The following is a 23,435-nucleotide window of genomic DNA, read 5'->3' as shown; positions in this document are numbered from 1 at the left end:
GATTAATAGATTAATAGACTATAAATACTTCCCAAAATGTATTTGCTCGTCTCATATATAAAATTTCACCATCGTATTTCTTCATCTCAAAGCACTTACTCCAGCCAGAATGTCAACATCCATGAAAGATTTTTGTTAGTCATTTGTACCTTTTTGTGACAGATTTGCAGATTCTTTCCTAACAGTACATTTTAATAGATGGGACAGGGAAAGTAGGTGAGTATAGTAACAGCAAAGGGGATTGGGGAAAGGATGAAAATCTGATAGCCTCGGTCACAGCCTAGGTCACTCCCTAAATTCACATAACCTGGTTACAAACCTGGCATTTAATGCCTTTACCAACAGAAGATCTATATGCATTGTAGGAATATAGTTCTTAGGGACGGGGTAGGACAAACTTAACAAACGTGTGCCATTTCCTTCCACGTGCCTTACTCTATAGATCTAGATTTCCTTGGAAAGATACCTGAAATTTGCTGTCTTTTCCCCTTTCTCTCTCTCTCTTTTTTAAAAATTTTATTTATGTATCTATTTATTATTTTTGGCTGCATTGGGTCTTCGTTGCTGCACGCAGGCTTTCTCTAGCTGCAGCGAACAGGGGCCACTCTTCGTTGCGGTGCACGGGCTTCCCATTGTGGTGGCTTCTCTTGCTGCGGAGCACAGGCTCTAGGCGCCTGGGATTCAGTAGTTGTGGCATACGGGCCCTAGACCGCACGGGCTTCAATAGTTGTGGCGCATGGGCTGAGTAGTTGTGGCGCATGGGCTTAGTTGCTCCGCGGCATGTGGGATCTTCCCGGACCAGGGATTGAACCAATGTCCCCTGCATTGGCAGGCAGATTCTTAACCACTGCACCACCAGGGAAGTCCCTTTTCCCCTTTCTCTTGACTTATCAGGACCTGATGGGAAAGAGACACTTAATAGTAAGTGTATAGATCTATACTTATATAGTCAATTTATTTTCAACAACTGCATTGATTAAATTCAGTGGTGAAAGAAGGCTTTTTGTTTTGTTTTGTTTTTTTCCAGTAAGTAGTATGGAGCAACTAGCAGTCTAGCAGAAATTTCCAGAACAGAAGAAAAAAAAAAAAAAAAGTAGGGAGCATGGGGCAAGACTAAAATAGGCACTTCATGAAAGAAAACATCCAAATAACCAATAAGCACATGAAAAGTTCCCCAAAATCGTTACTCATTAGGGAAATGCAAATTAAACCACAGTGAGATACACTATATAACCACAAGAATGGCTAAAATTTAAAAGACTGACAAAACCAAGTGTGAAAGTGGATGGAGCATTTAGAACTCTCATGAACTGTCAACGGACTTTAAATGGTACAACCACACTGAAAATTATTTGGAAGTTTTTAATAAAGTTAAACATACACTTTCCCTATATCCCAGGATTTCCACTCCTAGGTATATACCCAAGAGAAATGACTTGTTCACAGCAGATTTATTCAAAATAGGCAAAAACTAGCAACAACCCAAATGCCCATCAGCAGGAGACTGGATAAACAAATGTGGTACATTCTTACAATGGAATAGTGCACCACAATAAAAAAAGAAAACAAAAAAAGAACAAACTATTGATAAAAGCGACAACATCGGTGAATCTCAAAAACATCAGAAAAGAAGCCAAACACAAAAGAACATCTATTATATGATTCCACTTATATGAAGCTTAAAATGGGCAAAACTGGTGGTTGAGCGAACGGTAGCGACTGGGAAAAGGCATGAGGAAAATTGGGGGGATGATGGAAATAGGATATAATTTACTATATGGGTGTATACAACTGCAAACACATAGGCATGTATTACTGGGCTGTGCACTTGAAATGTGTGCATTTTGCCACGCATAAATTATGCTTCAATTTTTTAAATGGGGGAAAGAAATCCCACCTGGAACCTCAAAGTACGTGTAGCCTAGATGGGAATTGGGAGCCTCCGTGAAAAGAGATCTAGGTAGGGTTACCACACCCCTACTCTGGAGCTGGGGGAAACCCTATGACTCCCCAAGAGTTTACTGAGCCCTAAGGTCTCCCGATTCTCTTCTGTTCACTCTGCTTTCCTCCACAGCAATACAGGCATGAAACTGAGACAGCGCACTCCCCCTCAAAAAAAATCCTCTCATGCCAAGCATTTTGCAAGTTTAGTCACCTTTCTGCCGGTTTGAAGTCACAGGGAGGGGTCTCATCATGGAGCACAGGCTGGCCCCCTGCCACCTGGCGGGCTGAACTGTTCCCCCTCCTTCTGAAGGCAGAACAAAAATTGCTTTTCTCAAGCCAGGAAGCCAGCCAACACCCAGGCCACAGGGTCTCAGCTTCCTCCCTAAATGGGGCTGAAGAAGAAAATTCTTTTGTAAGAATAGAGCACTCCTTCTAAAAGGAATTCTGGAAAATACAGAATTCTCCTCTCTCCTCTGTGCGTAGCCATGCCACTCTGGTTGAAGCAAAGAGCAGAGGCAAAGCCTCTAGGGGAAGCTAACTGCTATTTCTTCTTCCATGCTTCCCCTTCCCCTTCACTTCCAGGCGCTGGGAGAGCTCTGAGAAAACTTTAGAGTCCCTTGAGGACAATTTGAAAAACACTGCACTAAACTTTAGGAAAGGAAAGAACTGTGACAAAAAACGCAGTTTAAAAAAGAGGGCATTAGCCATGTGTCCAAAGAGCTGGAGTAGGGAGTGGCTGGAGGGGAGATTCTAGTTACACGAGTGTTAGCACCGGGTGCTTTGGGATCTGCTATGGTCACAGGCAGCCACCCTCTAACTGCCTCAACAGTCCATGTGCATTTCTAACATGCAAACATCCACTGGAAGAGGCCACTGGCCCGTGAACTCCCCTTTCCCTCCACTGAGGCCTCCTCACCTTCTTCCTTCCTCTTCCTCTCACTGTCACAGCCCCTTCTGCAGGCCTGGCCCTGCTTAGATGTTAGTGACAGGACTGATGTGGGCTCCCTCAGTCCCAGCATCTTCCAACCCCTCCTCAGAGGCTGGCTCTATTATTTTAGAGATTTTCTATTTCTTCATGATTTACTCTTAGAAGACCGTATGATTCTAAGAATTTGTCCATTTCTTCTAGGTTGTCCAATTTGTTGCCATATGGCTGTTCATAATATTTTCTTATAATCCTTTGTATTTCTGTGGCAGCCATTGTAATTTATCCGCTTTCATTTCTGATATTATTTACCTGAGCCTTTTCTCCTTTTTTTTTTTTTAGTGAGTCTAGCTAAAGGTTTGTCAATCTTGTTTATCTTTTCAGAGAACGAGCTCTTAGTTTCATTGATCTTCTCTGTTGTCTTTTTAGTCTCTACTTCATTTATTTCCACTCTGATCTTTATTATTTCCTTGTCCTGACTTTGCGCTTCATTTGTTCTTTTTCTAGTTACTTTAGGTGTAAGGTTAGATTGCTCAGTGAGATTTTTCTTGTTTCTTGAGATAGGCCTATAAACTTCCCTCTTAGTACTGCTTTTGCTACATCCCATAGATTTTGGTTTTCATTTGTCTTCAGGTATTTTTTTTATTTCTCCTTTGATTTCTTCATTGACCCAATAGTTGTGGTTTTTTCCAGCTTTCTTCTTGTAGTTGATTTCTAGTTTCATACTGTTGTGGTCAAAAAGATGCTTGGTATGATTTTAATCTTCTTAAATATGTTGAGATTTGTTTTGTGTCCCAATATACAGTCTATCCTTCAGAATGTTCCGTATGCCCTTGAGAAGAATTTGTATTCTGTTGCATTTGGATAGAATGTTATGTAAAAATCTATTAAGTCCTTCTGGTCTAATGTTTCATTTCAGGTCACTATTTCTGTTTTGACTTTCTGTCTGGATGACTTATCCATTGATGTAAGTGATGTGTTAAAGTCCCTACTATTATTGTTCTGCTGTCCATTTTTCCCATTAAGTCTGTTAATTTATATATTTTGTGCTCCTATGTTCAGTGTATGTATATTAATAACTGTTATGTCTTCTTGATGAATTGTCCCCTTTATCATTATATAAGGTCCATCTTTGTCTCCTGTTACAATTTTTAGCTTGAAGTCGATTTTATCTGATGAGATATGGCTACAACTGCTTTCTTTTGGCTTCCAGTTGCTTGGAGTATCATCTTCTACCCCTTCATTTTGAGCCTATGTTTGTTTTTAGAGCCGAGATGATTCTCCTGGAGGCAACATATAGTTGGGTCTTGTTTTTTTAATCCACACAGCCACTCTGTCTCTTTTGGTTGTTGAATACAATCCATTTATATTTAGGATGTTTATTGATAAATGAGGACTTAGTACTGCCATTTTATCTTTTGTTGTCTGGTTGTTCTATATCTCCATTATTTCTTTTTCCTTATGTTTCTGTCTGCCACTTGGTTGGCGGTTTTCTATGATTTTTTTTCTCTGTTTCTCCTTTTTTTATGTTTTGCATCTCTACTCTAGATTTGTGTTGTGTGGTTACCATGAGGTTTATATAAAACAGCTCATAGATAAAATAGTCCTTTTTCTGTGATAGCATCTTATCTTCATTTACCTATACGAGTTCTGTCCTTTTCCTTTTCCCTTTTTATTATTATTATTTGTTATTGTTGTCTCTATCCCTTCTAAGGTTGTGATTTTCTTACCAAGTTGAAGTAGCTATAGTTATTTTTATTGATTTCCTCCCTTTAACCTGTGTACTCTAATTAAGTGTTTAACAACCTATTCTGGATTGATGTGGTGATGTCACACTCTCCTGGGCCAGGCCAAAGCCACACCAGACAAAGGACAGACGTTCATGGCAAATGGGCCACTCTTCTCGTTCTGTCCATGGGGCCCCTTGCCTCTCCTCCCTGCCCGTCGGTGGTGTGTGGAAGGCAGGGGTGCAGCAACCAGCTGGCGGTGCTGGAGTCCTCTGATACAGCAGACACTGTCGCTTCAACTCCTCCCCGTGGTGGGGAGGGCCATCCTGCCACTGCACTGCACTCCCATCCGTCAGCATGTGAACATGTCTCACCTGGCCCCCTGTGGTGCCCACGGAGCACTCCAGGTCTCCCCTCAGGTGCCTGAGGCTAAGCGATGAGTCGTTTCCCTTTCCCAGCTAGCCCCTCGGGTCTCCACTGCAGTGGTGTGTCCTGTGAGCAGCTCTCTTGGGGGGTGGAGACAGAAAGGGAGGCACACCTGTCCCCCTTGCAGGGCCAGGTGCTGCCTCCTCATGGTCATCCCCACTCCATGGGGGCAGGGGGGACTGGTAAGTGATCACCAGAGAGGTCGCCAAAGAATATGGGGCTGGGTGTGGTGGGAGAAACTCCTAGAGATCTGAGTCCACGCTGCTATGTCCCATCATCTCTGCATAGTGAGGCAAACACTGGTTTACCAAACCTTTGCTTTTCCATCTCCGGGTGAGTGACCCTCCTCCCCTTTGAAGTCCCAAACCACCACCCTCCACACCCTCTTTGGTCTTTAGGAGCCAAAGGTGTTTTTCAGAGGAGGGCTTTGGCCATTTTGGCAAGTGACTCGGTTCTCCCGGCAGGGTTTCTCCCGTGGATGCATGTGTAGGGGAGCAGAATTTGCCACCCTCACCTATGTCTCTTTGGCATATTGTTTGAAGCTGGTTATTTCTTGAGTTGTGGAAAGGGCTCTGGAAACCAAGTAGGAGTTGCCCTTTCATAAGGAAATTTTCCATTTGTAAGCGTGACTCCCTCTCAGGACCTGGAAGAGGAAGATCACCCATTCTCTAAAAAATCTTATTGAGGACAAGGACGGCCAGAGAGGGGAAGGCACGGACTTAAATGTGCATCACAATCACCCTTGTCCACTGTGTTTTCCCTGGTCACCTCCCCAAATTGATTCTCTCCACCCTTGACATCCTCGTTTGTCTTTAGCTGAGAATGGTATTGAAGATGAGGGCTTCAGCCACTTTGACGAGTGAGTCAGTTTTCCTGGGACTCTCTCACGTGTTATTCAACTTTGACTTTCTCCTGTTCATCTGCTGTCTTGTGTCAATTTAATTCTTAGATCAGCCAGAAGAACCTAGAAAAGTAGAGGAAAAGCTCTTCCTCACTATCGATACACTTGTCACTATGAGATACACTTGTCAAAACCTATAGAATGGGGACTTCGCTGGTGGTGCAGTGGTTACGAATCCGCCTGCCAATGCAGGGGACACGGGTTCGAGCCCTCGTCTGGGAAGATCCCACATGCCGCAGAGCAACTAAGCCCGTGTGCCACAACTACTGAGCCTGCGCTCTAGAGCCCGCGAGCCACAACTACTGAAGCCTGTGTGCCTAGAGCTCGTGCTCCGCAACAAGAGAAGCTACTGCAGTGAGAAGGCAGCACAGCGCAACAAAAAGTAGCCCCCGCTCGCCACAACTAGAGAAAAGCCCGCATGCAGCAATGAAGATTCAATGCAGTCAAAAATAAATAAATTTTTTAAAAAATTCTTTAAAAATGAAAACAAACCTATAGAATGTACAACACCAAGAATGAACCCTAGGGTAAACTCTGGACTCTGGGTGATCATGAGGTGTCCACGTAGGTTCATCCGTTGTGACCAAACGTTGCTCTGGTGCAGGATGTTCACAGAATAGTTGAAGAGTGAGTGCCAGGCTCTGAGCGCCTGGAGGGCGTGGGGCAGGCAGGGAGGAGCAGGGGACAGAAGGGAACGCTCTGTCCTCTCTGCTCAATTTTGCTCTGAACCCTAATCTGCTCTAAAATATAATTCAGACTATTTGAATACAAACAAACAAGAAAAAAAAAACCCTATTCTGATATAGAGTTGTGATTTTCTGATTCTATTTACTACTTTACTCAAAGTTTTGTGTACTTTTGCCTTTTTGTTTCAGGTAGAAGAGTTCCTTTCAATATTTCTTGTAAGGCAGGTCTAATGGTGATGAACGCTCTTGGCTTTTGTTTGTCTAGGAAAGCCTTTATTTCTCCTTCATATCTGCATATTCTTGGCTGACAGTTTTTATCTTTCAATATTTGAGTATATCATTCCATGCTCTCCTGTCAGGTAAAGTTTCTGCTGAGAAATCTGCTGATTGCCTAATGGAGGTTCCTTTGTAGGTTACCATCCTTCTTTCCCTGGCTACCTTTAAAATTCCATCTTCATCATTCAATTTTGACAGTTTGAATATAATGTGTCTTGGAGGAGGTCTTTTTGCACTGAGGTAATTAGATGTTCTCTTAGCTTAATGGACTTGTATCTATATATCCAGTTCCTTCCCCAGGCTTGGGAAGTTCGCAGCTATTATTTCCTTAAATAAACTTAAATAAACTCTCTGTTCCCTTTTCCCTCTCTTCTCCTTCTGGGATATCCATTATCCTAATACTGCCCTTCCTAATAGAGTCAAACAATTCTCAGAGAATTTCTTAATTCTCTCCCCATTTACCTGTATCATTTGTACATTTCTATCTTCCTGATCACTCTTTCTCTCTTCCATGTGGTCTGCTCTATTTCCAGTGCTTTCTGATGCATTCTTCCTCTAATTTATTGAGTTCTTAAGCTCCAGAATTTCTGTTTGGTCCTTTTTAGAATTTCAATCTCTTTGGTAAAATACTCCTTCTGTTCATTAAATTTATTCCTGAGCTCACTGAACTGCCTTTCTGAGTTTTCTTGTAGCTCGTTGAGTTTCTTCATGACAGCTGTTTTGAATTCTCGATCAGTTAGGTTGCAATATTTCATGGCTTTTTGTTTGGTTTCTGGAGAATTGTCCATTTCTTTTTGTGATACCATCTTACCATGGTTTTTCACGGTGCTTGATGAGTTTTCCTCTGCCAGTGCATTTGAAGTGGCAAACACCTTTCTTCTTTAGGTAAAGCTTTTTTTTTTTTTTACTTGATTCTAATCAATTCACCAGATTACTAATTAGGAGGCTTTCTTTTGTTTTTCAGTAGGTGGAACTATAACACATTTCTGGTTTCTTTTACCTGAGCTGTCTCTCATTATATTGGGTTGGCCAAAAAGTTCGTTCGTGTTTTTCCAGAAACCTTATGGAAAAACCCAAACGAATTTTTTGGCCAACCCAATACTTGAGAATTGGCACTTTCCACTCTCACTGCCTCTGCCAAAGATGTCACCACGTACCCTCATTATAGCTGCTTGTGCCTCCAGGTTTTCTGGTGCCTTGCTGCTTCTGGTGTCACTGATGTCATTGGTGTCACCACCTGGACTCCAGGATGGCTGGCGCCTCCACCTTGTCTGGATTATGTGTGGCCAGAGCTGAGCCAAAATCTTAAGATGACTTGTGGCCTCTTGAGTGAGCATCATGTCATCCACATTTGCTATTTTTCTAAATACATAGATAAAGGCATTCCAGGGACTTCTTTGGTGGCACAGTGGTTAAGAATCCACCTGCCAATGCAGGGAACACTCTTATATTGGAAACTCTTTTGTTCCTTTTGAACATTTTTATCATGTGCACATGTTACACATTCAAAAAATTGAATAAAATAATACAAATAAATATTCACACAAAACAAGTTTTACTTCTAGATAATTTGCCTGCAAAAGCCCTCACACATGTACAAAAGGAAAAAAAAATGCCTCTTGTTTATAAGGGTAAAAAACTGGAAACAACCAAAGTCTTCATCAGTAGGGGAATAAGTATGTAAAATATGGAATAGTATATAGCACTTAGAGGGAATGGATAAACGGTAGATAGATAAATAGATAGAGATAAGTAGATAGATAAATAGATCTATCATAGAATAACACTTAAAGGAAATGGACGAGATTGATCTCTCTGTGTATCAACACGGAATGACTGAAAAATATATTAAGTAGAAAAAAGCATAATATAGAGTATATGTTTAGCATAAAATTTAAGTAGATTTTTAAAAACACACTAAATAAAAGTATAAAAGATGGGCTAGAAGGATACCAAACTCACAATGTAGCTTACAAGTGTGGAGAGCAAGATTGGGGGTTGAGGAGTGGGGAACTTGTGATATCAATAGTTTATTTCTTGAAAACAACTACCAGGAAAAAAAAAAGGAAACAAATATGACCAAATGTTAAAAGTTTTCATTCTGGATGATAGGAATACAGGTATTTATTGTTTTATCCTTTGTGTTTTTCTGTATTTTAAACAGTTCTAGAAATATAAATAAAAGTAAAATACAAACATCCAGCCAAGATTCTCCAGATAGATCTTTACTTTCTTTATAAAGTCAAGTCCACTTTAAACCATCAGCCTTGACATTATTAAAAAAATATTCCTTTAAAAAATAAAGTTTTTGTTAGAAGTTAAACATTGGGAAACTCTCTGGTTGTGGTTTAGGATTTCATACTTCAGATGCAACAGGATGGAACCAAGGTCAAAGAGAATGCAGGGAAGTTTGACTCTTGTTCCAGCACTACGCCTTGTACACACCCACTTGTTCCTCCACAGCCCCTCCTTCTTGCCAGCTCCTGTTAGCATATTCTGCTGAGGAAGCAAGAAGACTTACTTCAAGACATACCCCCTTTGTCCCTTCAAGATGTATTTTCCCTTTGCCTTTTGTTCTTTGAGGAAAATAAAACATTCTACAGGTGGAGCTTGTGAACAACACCTTCTTTAAAAACCAGAGCCTCCACCCTTACCTGACCACTTCAGCGCCAGCATCCTGCCCTGAAAAGACGCAGTTAGCCAAAATGATATGTGGAGGCTTAACTGAAGCCAAAGCTGCCACTCCAGAAATCCAGGAGATCGCTAACACGGTGAGTAGATGCAGCTCATGAAAAGGTTTGATCCCAAATCTTGGTTTAGGTTGGCCCTGTGTTAAATGTGTGGGTGAACATCAAAACCAGAATATGGGGAAATGTGTGGTTTCGTTCAGGTTTCCTTACAACTGAAAAGTTTTTCAGATGAAACCTCTGATAATTCTAAATGTGAGAGTGATATTGAGCAAGTCATATCTCTTCTCTGAGCCTCAGGTTCCCCATTTGTAAAAGAAGAATTTTTATTGGATCATCTCTAAGGCTCTTACAATGTATGGTTCTAGGATTACTAATTCAGTTTCTAATGAAACTTTTCTATTCTCACCAAGTGGAGCCAACATGTAATTAAAGTCTGAGGTTGTTAACAGTTGATGAACTAGGGACTTCCCTGGTGGCACAGTGGTTAGGAATCTGCCTGCCAATGAAGGGGACACAGGTTTGAGCCCTGGTCCAGGAAGATCCCACATGCCTTGGAGCAACTAAGCCCGTGTGTCACAACTACTGAGGCTGCATGCCACAACTACTGAAGCCCGCGCACCTAGAGCCTGTGGTCTGCAACAAGAGAAGCCACCACAATAAGAAGCCTGCGCACCACAACGAAGAGTAGCCCCCGCTCGACGCAACTAGAGAAAGCCTGTGCACAGCAATGAAGACCCAATGCAGACATAAATAAATTAATTAATTAAGAAAAAAAAAGAAACTGCTTATGGTAAAAAAAAAAAAAAAACAATTGATGAACTAGACATCAAACGCACTACAGGAAAAAAATTTTAATAGATTGAATGAAGAGCAATATCATAAAGATGATCCACTTACAAACCTCCTACAAATCTGACTCAATGTTTTAGTATTTGGAAGATGATTAAACTAGTAGAGAAGTGGCATAGTCTATGGTGATTCCAAGATTCATTATGGTGAAAATAGAATTCAATGTGTTTAGCAGGTTAATACATTTTTCTAAGTGTTGTCTGGTTAGCCATTACCTATATAATAAAAATTTATTGTATTGCATATTTTATGAAAAGAAAAAGTATATAAATTTCTATTTTAGGTTTGTAAATTGTCGCCCTATTTTCTTGTATCATTCCTTCTTGCTTTTTCTCGCTGAAACTTCATTCTATGACACTGTTTGGCAAAGATTAGCTTCTTGTGTAAGTGGAAGAGATGGGATTCTCTATGTTAGGGCACTGAGAAGCTCTCTAAGAGAGCAGATGCCTGAAATTCTACCACTCATTCTGTGGGGCTAAGTATTTCCCTCTCAAGAGTTCTTTTAAAAAAGTAGTTACTCTACAATAATGTGAATAAATATATGTGAAAGAATATTAGATCAAAAGTTTCAATTAGACACCAAAATACAAGGTGTCTTAGAAAGTGCACATTCCAAAGGATATGGTAATCCAGATGCAAGTTTTCAAAGGAAATAGCTAATAATAAATTAGATGATTCACCCATGTTAAGAGTAAAAAAAAAAAAAAGTAAATACCTTGTCACTTTTTCTTTCTTGAAGAAGGTAATATTAAGTTATTAATGCCTTCATTCAAATCCCTGTATTGTCAGTGTTTTCAAACTTGAATGTGCACACAGGTCACCTGGAGGTCTTGTTAAAAGACCAGATTTTGGGGCTTCCCTGGTGGCGCAGTGGTTGAGAGTCCGCCTGCTGATGCAGGGGACACGGGTTCGTGCCCCGGTCCGGGAAGATCCCACATGCCGCGGAGCGGCTGGGCCCGTGAGCCATGGCCACTGAGCCTGCGCGTCCGGAGCCTGTGCTCCGCAACAGGAGAGGCCACAACAGTGAGAGGCCCGCGTACCACAATAAAAAAAAAAAAAAAAGACCAGATTTTGACTCAGTAGGTCTGGGGTGGGCCTGAGGTTCTGCATTTCTAACCAGCTCTGGTGATGCCCAGGCTGTCCATGACCTCACTTGCCTGCAGTACTACAGATACAGGGTATTCTGAGAGGCCTATGGGAGATGGGCTTTCTAAAATCAGAGGGTGGGCAAAGAATCTCAATTTCATCTGTGAAATGAAAATAACACCTCTTGCCCTTCGACCTCAGAGCCGTAAGGACTAATGAGAGCACCTGCATAAAAATGACTTGGAGGGAATTCCCTGGTGGTCCAGTGGTTAGGACTCTGAGCTCCCAGTGCAGGGGGCATGGGTTTAATCCTTGGTCGGGAACTAAGATCCCGCAGGCCGTGACTTGGAAACGAGAAAGCAATGTGCATAGGTGAGGCATTACAATTGTTTACTTCAGATTTTTGCCTGAAGGAGGGGAAGGTCATCCCATAGAGAGGGGAAAGCATCAGAAAAATGATGACTGCATGTTCAAGGAATTTGACATCATAATGAAAGAGAGAGGTTGGATCAGTTCAGAAAGAGAAGAAAATCAAACAAAAGGCTTGGAAAAAAAAAAAAACAACAAAAGGCTTGGGGTTGAGAAGACTTGAACATTTTTGAAGGCAGAAGAAAGGAGTTTCTCCATTCTGAAGATAACAGAGACTGGAAGGTAATGCTGGTATCAGGTACTAAAGGCTGTTAGTACTTGGGTCCAGAGTACATGTGGAAAAAACCCCCTCTTCCAAAGATTCTCTATGCCCCTCTTCTTTCCTCTTTCCTATTTGGGGAGACAAGTTGTCACGAAGGAAAACAAGCCTGGTTTCTTCATTCAGAAAACATTGATTTGGGAATTAGCTGGAGGTCCAATGGTTAGGACTCTGTGCTCTCACTGCTGAAGACCCAGGTTCAGTCCCTAGTCCGGGAACTACTAAGACTCTACAAGCCGTACAGTGTGGCCAAAATAAAAAGAAAAAAAAGAAAGAAAGAAAACACTGACTATGTACACAGTACTGTGTGAATTGCTATAGGGAGAGAAGGGACATAAAAAATGTCCCTACCCTCAGAGAAATTTGTAAAATAGATTGGAGAAAATGGATACACACAAGGAAATAAAGAGCCAAACATGGCCCCATCCATAAAAAGCCATAATTAAGGAGCAAATGAATGGCCCACTGGCAAAAGCCTCTGGATCACTATGGCTGATCCATTATCTTATGCCATATGTAAAAGACCACTGGATGAGAATTCTGAGTATGTTTATGTGCAGGAAGGAAATGTTATTTCAATAATTAGTTTTAGAAATAAGGGCTATTATTACACATGCACAGATGCATACACACAAAACATACACACACACACACACACACACACACACACACACACACACATACCCCTAAGTCAAACATGACTGCTGAATACCATTCCTGGCATACACACAGATCATGCTTTTTGTCTGCCAGGACACCACACAAACACCCCATCTGCATATCATTATGGACACATCCAGGAGCTTAGCATGTCATGGCTCTTGCCCACAAATCTGTGTTCTCCTCTCTGACTACAGCCCCCTCATCAGTCACCTCTCCCATTGTCCTCACGTCCAGAGAACCTGCCATTCATCCACACCAGAATCCTTCAGACACTCACCTCCCATCTTCATCAGAGCATGCCTAGGCCCACTCTATCACTCACCCAGCTGGATCGCATGATGGGTGGTTTCATACTCTCCTCTACCCCTGATTTCCATGGCTTCATGAGCTCTGGCATTCCAGTCCTTAATTAGAGGTCACTCCCACTGCCACAACTTCCTCCTCAGCTTCTACTCCAGGTTCAGAGAACTTTGCTCAAGGAAGATGTAGAAACACAGAAAACTCACCCATTACACATCTACAGATTCATGCCAGTGAACAACCACAGCAGGACCCTAGGGCTGCAAGGACATCCTTTCAGTCATATCCTGTTGATCCTTTTCTAGAAACCCCACAGAGGTGGATCTGGACCTTCTCTCTCCTCAGTTTCTCAATCCATCCCATCCCCATGGCCCAACCAGATGGCGTTTCAGTTCTTTCTCTTAAAAGATTGCAGCTGGGCTTCTCTGGTGGCGCAGTGGTTGAGAGTCCGCCTGCCGATGCCGGGGACACGGGTTCGTGCCCCAGTCTGGGAGGATCCCACATGCCGCGGAGCCTGCGCGTCCGGGCCTGTGCTCCACAACGAGAGAGGCCACAACAGTGAGAGGCCCACATACCGCAAAAAAAAAAAAAAAAAGAAAAAAAGATTGCAGCTATCTTGTTCTAGAATGCCCTGAATTACTTATCCCCTGTTGATCTCATTCCTCTCTCCAATCTAAGACTTTGAACTCCTTAAGCCAGGTGCCATCATTTCTTGCATACTGGGTGCCTTGCCCCATACATCCCCTGCCCTCAAAACACAGGTGACAAATGTCCACAAATCACCTCTCACCAACCCTACTGTACTCTCATGTTGCTACCCAAACTCTCCTTTGTTACTCTCTAAAACTTCCCAAATATGACCTATCCATGCTGCCACCATTATCTTTCTATGCATATTTTCCTAAATTATGCATAGTCCAAGTGTTTCTGCAGAATGATTACAGGTAGCCTGGGTCTTGGGTTCAGTGTGGCTTAAATCCTCAGATCCTGGAGAACTAGCAGCTTACCGAGATTCATGCTCTGCAGCAACAAGAAATGCTTGAACAGCTCTGGGGTAACTGCATTTTACCAGGCGCTCCTCCCTGGAAGCATCCTTCCCCTGCTTGGGACCCAAGTAACAAACCTACACTGTTCCCTTCAGCACCTCAACCACCACCATGCATGGCAGGCGGAGGAAGGTGAATGCCAACTGTGTTCAGTTCAATGTCTGTCTGTTTACCACCAGACTCTGGACCACCATTCCCAGGTGCCCTTCACCCTCCTAGCACCCGTCCTGGGGGGTCTTTCAACAACAACCTGCCTTCTGAATAAGGTTTCACTGATCAGCTCCTTCCAACTCTGCCCCTTTTCCTCCTGCTCACCTGAAATCTCATCATCCCAGGTTCACAGCATCCAACAATAGAGCAATACCGATCTGTTTTACTGGAAAGGGGGAGCAGGGCTACGGGTTATAAGTACAGTGAGCCTGCAATCAAGGCACGCAGTCTGATAGGTGCCAGAGCACTTATAGAAACAAACCAGGACATTTGAAATCAACTCTCTGATGGAAAATTCTGGACTTGTGGACTGCATAGATACAATGGAAAGGTTACAGATTTGGATGTGTTTCTAGGACAGATAGAAATAAAAATGTCTGATACATAGTTTAAAAAAAAAAGATAAATCAGATACTCACTATTCAAGGCATTTAAAATGCCAAATAACTATAATCAGTAATTTTTCAGCCATTAGCAGTCATGTTCTCCTCACAGCCTTAGGTTCCTCATCTGCAAAATGAGGCTTAAATAGATAATTTGGGGTCTTGTGTAGAGATTAACCCTTCCGCAGCTCCTAACTTGACTGGTACCCAGTGGCTCAAAAGGCTCAAAAGGATTAGGTAGGGGGGAACAATAAGACACTGAACTCTTCCCTTACTCATTCTCTCTGCATGCTTGTCCACTTTTCTCTTCTCTCTCCTGTGCCCTACCGCTTCCCATTTCTTTCTTTCTTTTTTTCTTCACTATTTTTTTCCTTACTTTCTCCACTTTTCAACCTCACTTTCCATCTCAAGAAAGCAATCACATTCCTCCCATCTATTCTGAATGTTACAGGAGAAATGGGTAGTGGTCGGAGAAGTGTTTGCCCTTCAAAAATGGTCTGAGAACTCAAAGAGTTTGCAAATGTCTAGATCTTTGAAAGCAATCTGGTACCCAAGCCGAGGCACAAATAGAAAAGGTTTCAAAATGCTTGCCCACTGATGGGAAGGACTGTGTGGCCTTGGGAGAACCCTAGATGCACTGGAGGCCTGACTAAAGCTGTATATGCACATAAAATGTTATGGGCTGTGGCTTCCCTGGTAGCGCAGTGTTAAGAATCCGCTTGCCAATGCAGGGGACACGGGTTCAAGCCCTGGGCCGGGAAGATCCCACATACTGCGGAGCAACTAGGCGCATGAGCCACAACTACTGAGCCTGCACGTCTGGAGCCTATGCTCCACAACAAGAGAGGCTGCGATAGTGAGAGGCCCGTGCACCGCAATGAAGAGTGGCCCCTGCTTGCCACAACTAGAGAAAGCCCTCGCACAGAAATGAAGACCCAACGCAGTAAAAATAAATAACTAAATTAATAAACTCCTACCCCAAACATCTTCTAAAAAAAAAAAAAAGATGTCCACGTCCTAATCCCTGAATCCCTTAAATATGTTACCTTGCACGGCAAAGGGACTTGTGGGTGTGATTAAAGTAAGGGCCTTGAGATATGTTATACTATTTTTGCAACTTTGAGTCTGAAATTATTTCAAAATAAAAAAAAAATTGTAATGAAATAGTAATTACAGTCTCCCATTTTTATTAATCAAAGACATGTTTACCTATTTGTAAATACATATTTAACAGATTTGTAAATCACATAAATGGAGTTCGATATAGCCTTGGTAATTTGTTTCCTCTAGTCAACAAAAAATTAATCAGTTGATTAAGAAAGAAATGGGAAATTTTTTCGAGCCAAATTATGGATTATAACTCAGGAAGAACAACATCTCAGAAAGCTCTGAGAACTGTTCTACCCATTAGAAGTCAAGGCAGATATATAAGTTTTTCGAGACTGAGGGCTGTACATCAAATGATGTATAGTTGACAGTTTATTTAATCCAGATCTAAGCAGCATGGTGGTGGGTCATGTGATTCCTTACAAGATAGAGGAGGGATGCTATCTTTTAAGGAATTGTCTTGTCGATGCTAGGAGCATGTTACTCTTTATGGTTGAACAGGTATTCCTGATGATGGGAGTGGTTTGGCCGATGCATAATGCAGATACAAAATGCAAAGTGGGGGGAGAAGGGAGGCCAAAGGGCAGAGAGATTTTGTTGTTGTTGTTTAAATTTCTCTTGTCTTGCCATAAAAATATGACTTTTATTTCATACTCTTTTCTTAAGGTTAAACCACAGCTTGAAGAAAAAACAAATGAGACTTATGAAGAATTCGAAGCTGTGGAATATAAAACTCAAGTGGTTGCTGGAATTAATTACTACATTAAGGTTAGAGTTCAACATTCCCTTTAGCACTAAAAGATATTGTTGTATCTTTCACTTTATGCAATGCTCCCTGTCGCCCCTACCTTATAATTTGTTCTTTCTCCTTGTCCTAAATCAAGATGCCCACCTAGCATGGTACTGCCCAAGTGGTAAACTCTCAAACTTGGCAGATGATGGTATATCATCTTTTTCTTGTGAATTTAGAAAGCTTTCTTATATTAATTCTTAACTTAATTTCCAGGAAATGTATAGAAAAAGACTTCAGAAGTCAGAGCATGCTTAGCTTGTGGCCATGGCATCTTCATGTGGGATCCTAGGATCCTAAAGATGTGGGGCTGGACCAGATGCTATCTTGAAGTTTATTCCATCTCAAAGCTTTGTGATTCTACGTGTCTAAATTAAATGGGTTTAAGGAATGATTTGAATCATTAGCTGGGAAAATAATTTAAAACAACTTTTGCCCTTTAAATAAGCATTTTGATTAATATAATTTAAATATATTATTTTTGTAACTCAAATAACTAGTTTCAACTTGTGGCACTATAGGTGTAGTTTGAAGCAGTGGAGTATTAAAAGTAGTTTAAAAATTAATTTTGTAATTATATCAGAAAATTAAGTGATGCACTGATCCAGTTCTAAATGAAGAAAACTTTTGTGAAGTTATTGAGAGGGAACCAATCCAACAAATCAACCATGGATATTTGGAAGCCATTTTCAACCTTTTGTATTGAGAAGATGATAATTCTCACTTCGTAAATAATTACAACAGACATTCAATTGTATTTACTTAACCTTTACTAACCTACTTGACGATGGCACAATCCGGCTTATTTCTCTTTAACAAACAATTAACCACTTAAGATACAAAATTTTTTTAAATGTTTTCAGCAAAAAAAATAAAATGTGTTCTTAAGCAGCTCTGCATGAAAAAATTACAAGACTGGGTCACGTGAAAAGATCAGCCCAAATTGGGAGATTGGGATTGACATATATACACTAATATGTATAAAAGAGATAACTAATAAGAACTGCTGTATAAAAAAATAAATAAAACAGAATTCACACACACACACACACAAAAATCAGCCCAGTCCTACCGCATTTGAGGTCCTGGTACATGCCAGGTGCTGGGGTGCTACACAGGGGTGAGATCCTGCCTTGTCCTCAGAAAGCAATGGTCTTGTTTCCTCCCTTCCTGCTTTCTTCACAGCTAGAAAAGAATGGTTTCTAGTTAAAAGTGGTTTCGTTCAAAGATAAGAAACATTCCATCAAAATCGGGATCATTATTTTAATAATTTATGATTAATCCAAGTACAAAAATTTCACATACTAACCAGCTCACACATTTCTTAAAAGGCCCATCAGAAAACTATCTTGGAAATTTCTTCCCTTAAGACCACAGTCCCCTTCCCTCCCTACCTCACCCTCCATCTGCTATCAAATTTCTCCTATGGGATTAAAGTCACTGACCACAGTTTCCTCCTTACTCCCTGGCCATCTAGCTGTTGACCTCTTTGATCTGAGACACTCACTCTCTGGATTTCAGATCTGGCTGGTGATGTGACTTCCTCTTGTTTTTCTCAGGTACCTGTCAAGAGGCAGGTGGTAAAATGGAAGGATTGTAGGCTTTGGTGTCAGACAGTCCTGGGTTTGAACATTTACTCGGCTTGTTTGACTGGTTAAAACCTGTGCGATCCACAGCCCCTCATCTTCTCTGAGCCTTAATTCCTTTAGCTTCACAACATGAGTAATAATAACCTACTTTGCAGGGTGTTGTGTGGAATAAATGAACTAGAAATTTACTAAGCACTTATGGGGACTTCCCTGGTGGTCCAGTGGATAAAACTCCATGCTCCCATTTCAGGGGGCCCAGGTTTGATCCCTGGTCAGGGAACTAAAAGTTCACATGCCACAACTAAAGATCACACATGCTGCCACAAAGATCTAGTGTGCCACAACTAAGACCCGGCACAGCCAAATAAATATATAAAAATTTTTTCAAAAAAGAAAAGAAGGGCTTCCCTGGTGGTGCAGTGGTTGAGAGTCTGCCTGCCGATGCAGGGGACACGGGTTCGTGCCCCGGTCCGGGAAGATCCCACATGCCGCGGAGCAGCTGGGCCCGTGAGCCATGGCCGCTGAGCCTGCGTATCCGGAGCCTGTGCTCCGCAACCGGAGAGGCCACAACAGTGAGAGGCCCGCGTACCGCAAAAAAAAAAAAAAAAAAAAAAAAAAGAAAAGAAGTTTACTAAGTACTCACAATGTGCCAGGCACTGTCCTAAGAGCTGGGCGTGTATTATCTCATTTAATCCTCTCAACATGTCTATAAGTATGATCATTTCCTTCCTGTTGCTGATAAGAAAATTGCCCCCTGGGGAGGTGAACTAACTAACAAAGGTCACAATACTATAAGAGCACAGCCAGAATTTGAACCCAAGTAGTCTGACACTTACCTATTAGCTGTGCTGCCTCTAATAATGTATGCAAAAGCTGGTGCCCTGTTCCAAGCACAGAATAAATGTTTTTGAAATGTTACCCCATAGAGTGAAACTAACACAGATGTTGAAGTTTGGCTTTGTCACTTATTAGCTGACAGATTTATGAAAAATTACTTAATCTCTCTTAATCTGCTCTGCATCTGTAAAATGGTCCTTGTTCCACCTTTCTTCTTGCCTGGAACAAAATGTAAATATAATCAAGTATATAAGATGGTCATCATAGTGTCTGACTCATGGTAAACATTTGATAAATGACATTTATTAAAATTAGTTTAGTTAGATTTATATATAAAGAATGAACTAGTGGTTATCTGTGGGGAGAGGGAATGTGGGAGGGGCAAGATAGGGGTAGGAGATTAAGAGGTACAAACTACTAAGTATAAAATAAATATGCTACAAGGATATATTGTACAGCACAGGGAAATAAAGCCATCCTTCTATAATAATTTTTTTAAATAAAATAAAATTAGGTTAGGAAGGGACATCAGAGCACAGTAAATATTATTCAAAGACAAAACTTTTACTGTCTGAACCAAGAACAAAAGTTGGAATTCTTACCATAGTTTTCTAGGTCCCAGATTCATGCCCAGATTACCATTTCAATCTTCATACCAATGATTTCCCAGCAAGATCCCTTTACTTCAGAAGGGAAACTAGACTCTACACCCCTGGGCCCTGCTCAGTTTTACCTATGGGCATTTATAAAGCAGGTTCTAATATAGATATGGGAACCACACATCCCAAATTCTCTAGGGCAATTCCGATTTTCTTCTCCTTGCTCAAACCATGTGACAAAGTATCCCAATTTGGGAGTTGGAAAATGGAAACATCAAAAAGACTGTCACTTGTTTTCTTGATCTGTGCATCTTTGAAAATGAAATGCAACTCTGGACTTTCATTTGTGCACAGAATATAGTAAACTATAAAATAAAATAAACCTAGGACCTATGTCTCTTGCCATGCCTTTAGCCTGCCCTTTCTCTCATAAAAGAAGATGGAAGGTTTATGTAAACTAAGGGTCTAAGAATGGTGGTCTAGGAATGCTATTCCAAAAGAGCTTATTGCAGCTACATCTTTAGAGGTCTGTAGATCTTTCATTTGACATGGATCCGTGTGAATGAATCTCCTTTTTCTTTTTTTCTTTTTTTTAACTTCCAGATACGAGTAGGTAATGATCGTTATATGCACATAAAAGTATTCAAGAGCCTTCCTCAACAAAATCAGACTTTGGCACTTACTGGCTACCAGGCTGACAAAAGCACGGATGACGAGCTCACCGGCTTCTAGCGACATGTTCTGAAAGCAGTCGATTCTTTCCACTGTCTCCTGATTAATGGCCCCTGCTAATAAATGTAACTATCAATAAAGAAGTATTCCTTTTCAAATAAATTAATCTCTTCTACTAGCTCTCGTCTGTTGTTTTTTTTTGTTGTTTTTTTTTTTAAGATGTTGTGGGGAGCTTCCCTGGTGGCGCAGTGGTTGAGAGTCCGCCTGCCGATGCAGGGGACACGGGTTCGTGCCCCGGTCCGGGAAGATCCCACATGCCGCAGAGCGGCTGGGCCCGTGAGCCATGGCCGCTGAGCCTGCGCGTCCTGTGCTCCGCAACGGGAGAGGCCACAGTAGTGAGAGGCCCACGTACCGCCAAAAAAAAAAAGATGTTGGGGGTAGGAGTTTATTAATTAATTTATTTATTTTTGCCGTGTTGGGTCTTCATTTCTGTGCGAGGGCTTTCTCTAGTTGTGGCGAGCGGGGGCCACTCGCTATCGCGGCCTCTCTTGTTGTGGAGCACAGGCTCCAGACGCACAGGCTCAGTAGTTGTGGCTCACAGGCCTAGTTGCTCCGCGGCATGTGGGATCCTCCCAGACCAGGGCTCGAACCCGTGTCCCCTGCATTAGCAGGCAGATTCTCAACCACTGCGCCACCAGGGAAGCCCTCTTGTCTATTTTATATAAGAGTAAAATTACTTTTTCTTTCTCAAAATAAATGCTATAGCTTGAGAGTAGAAATTCCATACAAACTGATGTCAGTTGGAAATCTTAGAAAAATTACGGAGGCCTAATGCAACTAGCTAAAGGATAAAACCACCACCACTCCCACCATTGGCAGGCCAGATCTTGGGTTATCAGTGCCCTGGGGCTGCTCAGAATTCAACGCTCCACCTCTACCCTCACATTTTAAAATTAAATCAAGTATTTTATTAAGCATATTTATATTTTAAAACAATCTCAAACTTACAGATAAGTTGCCCCCCCAAAACTTTTTTCCTGGACATTTGAGAGTAAGTTATCTACAGTGATGTTCCATCACCAACAAATTTTGCATTTTGCACCTCCTACAAATAAGTACATTCTCCTGAAAAACTGAAATATAACCACTAAAATCAGGAAATTAACACTGAACCTGGAACCAAGCAAGACCCCATGGGGCTCCTGGGCACCAAAGCCTTTCTGTGTCCCCTGTTTCTTGTTTGTAGGAAATAGGCTTCATTCAACCTCCATGACCTTCCCTGAGTTCCAAAGGGCAGGTTCAAACTATTGCTAATCTGGGAAGGGAGGGGGATGTGAAGACAGGGAGGAGGAGTCAAGAAACAATAGTGCAGGGCTTCCCTGGTGGCGCACTGGTTAAGAATCCACTTGCCAATGCAAGGGACACAGGTTTGTGCCCTGGTCTGGGAAGATCCCACATGCCGCGGAGCAACTAAGCCCACGTACCACAACTACTGAGCCTGTGCTCTAGAGCCTACAAGCCACAACTACTGAGCCCGAGTGCCACAACTACTGAAGCCCGCGTGCCTAGAGCCCATGCTCTGCAACAAGAGAAGCCACATCAAGGAGAAGCCCGTGCACTGCAACGAAGGGTAGCCCCAGCTCACCACAACTAGAGAGAGCCTGTGCGCAAAAACAAAGACCCAAAGCAGCCAAAAATATTAATTAATTAATTAATTAATTTTTTTTTTTGCGGTATGCGGGTCTCTCACTGTTGTGGCCTCTCCCATTGCGGAGCACAGGCTCCAGACGTGCAGGCTCAGTGGCCATGGCTCTCGGGCCTAGCCTCTCCAAGACATGTGGGATCTTCCCAGACCGGGGCACGAACCCATGTCCCCTGCATCGGCAGGCGGACTCTCAACCACTGCGCCACCAGGGAAGCCCTAATTAATTAATTTTTTAAAAAGAAACAATAGTGCAGCCTTTGGGCAGGGTCCTGGTTCCTCCTCAAGGGATATACATGACAATATCTTTGAGCTCTTCTGCAGAACTAAAATCCACACCAGACTGAAGACGTTAACTACTTGGTGAAGCATTCTTCCTCCAGATAGAAGATCACAGTTCAATACCACCTGATGCCAGATGATCTCTAGATTGCAGGAATGCAGGTCCTGCAGGCACCCTGATCCTTATCAGCAACCCCACCCCTTGACTATAAGACTCCTCACAAGCCCCCTGGGTTGGGCTACACAATTTTGAAGGCATTAGCCCACTGTGGGCCCCTTTGCCTGGCAAGGCAATAAAGCTATTCTGTTCTACTTCATCCAAAACTCTGTCTATGAGATGCAATTTGGTGCTGGTGCATAGAGGCCGGGTTTCGGCATCAAAACATTTGTTAACATCTAATCTTCCAGACAACATTCAAATTTCCCCAGTTACCACAAAAATGTCCTTTATTGCAAAAAGATCCAGTCCAAAACTTTGTGTTCCACTTAATTGCCATTTTTCTCTTTCTTATTTAACACTTTTATTGAGATATAATTTATATACCATACAATTCACCCAAAGTATACAATTCAGTCGTTTTTAGTATATTCAAAAATATGTGAAACCCTTACCACAGCAAATTTTTGAACTTTTTTAAAAAAGATTTTTGTTTTTGATGTGGACCATTTTTTAAAAGTCTTTATTGAATTTGTTACAATATTGCTTCTGTTTTGTGTTTTGTTTTTTTGGCCACAATGCATGTGGCATCTTAGCTACCTGACCAGAGATCGAACCTGCACGCCCTGCATTGGAAGGCGAAGTCTTAACCACTGGGACACCGAGGAAGCCCCACGAATTTTAGAACATTTTCATCACCTCAAAAAGAAACTCCATGAACTGTCAGCCCCCATCCTTCTCCACACCCCCACTCCTAAGCAAACACTAATTTACTTACTTTCTGTCTCTATGGATTTGCCTATTCTAGACATTTCATATATATGGAATCATATTATATATGATCTTTTGTAATGGGTTTTTTTCGCTTAATAAATATTTTCAAGGTTCATCCATGTTGTT

At 41.8% G+C, this 23,435-nt stretch overlaps 1 protein-coding gene across 1 annotated transcript; it reads left to right on the top strand.

Moving 5' to 3' along the window:
- The first annotated feature begins 9,590 nt into the window (after positions 1-9,590).
- Positions 9,591-20,454, top strand: CSTA (cystatin A). The gene is made up of 3 exons (XM_065876868.1): positions 9,591-9,656; positions 16,574-16,675; positions 20,326-20,454. The coding sequence occupies exons 1-3, from the start codon at positions 9,591-9,593 to the stop codon at positions 20,452-20,454; spliced, it is 297 nt and encodes a 98-aa protein (XP_065732940.1).
- The last annotated feature ends 2,981 nt before the right edge of the window (positions 20,455-23,435 follow it).

This window comes from Phocoena phocoena, chromosome 4 (genome assembly GCF_963924675.1).
Source record: "Phocoena phocoena chromosome 4, mPhoPho1.1, whole genome shotgun sequence".
In the NCBI taxonomy this organism is placed as follows: domain Eukaryota; kingdom Metazoa; phylum Chordata; class Mammalia; order Artiodactyla; family Phocoenidae; genus Phocoena; species Phocoena phocoena.
Note: the sequence above shows the minus strand (reverse complement) of the source record. Positions and strands in the feature narration are given on the sequence as shown.

Excerpts from the sequence above, each read along its gene's own strand:
- CSTA (XM_065876868.1), top strand. The coding sequence starts at position 9,591 with ATGATATGTGGAGGCTTAACTGAAGCCAAAGCTGCCACTCCAGAAATC. Across the intron at positions 9,657-16,573 it reads TCCAGGAGATCGCTAACACG|GTTAAACCACAGCTTGAAGA; the intron begins GTGAGTAGATGC and ends TCTTTTCTTAAG. Across the intron at positions 16,676-20,325 it reads GAATTAATTACTACATTAAG|ATACGAGTAGGTAATGATCG; the intron begins GTTAGAGTTCAA and ends TTTAACTTCCAG.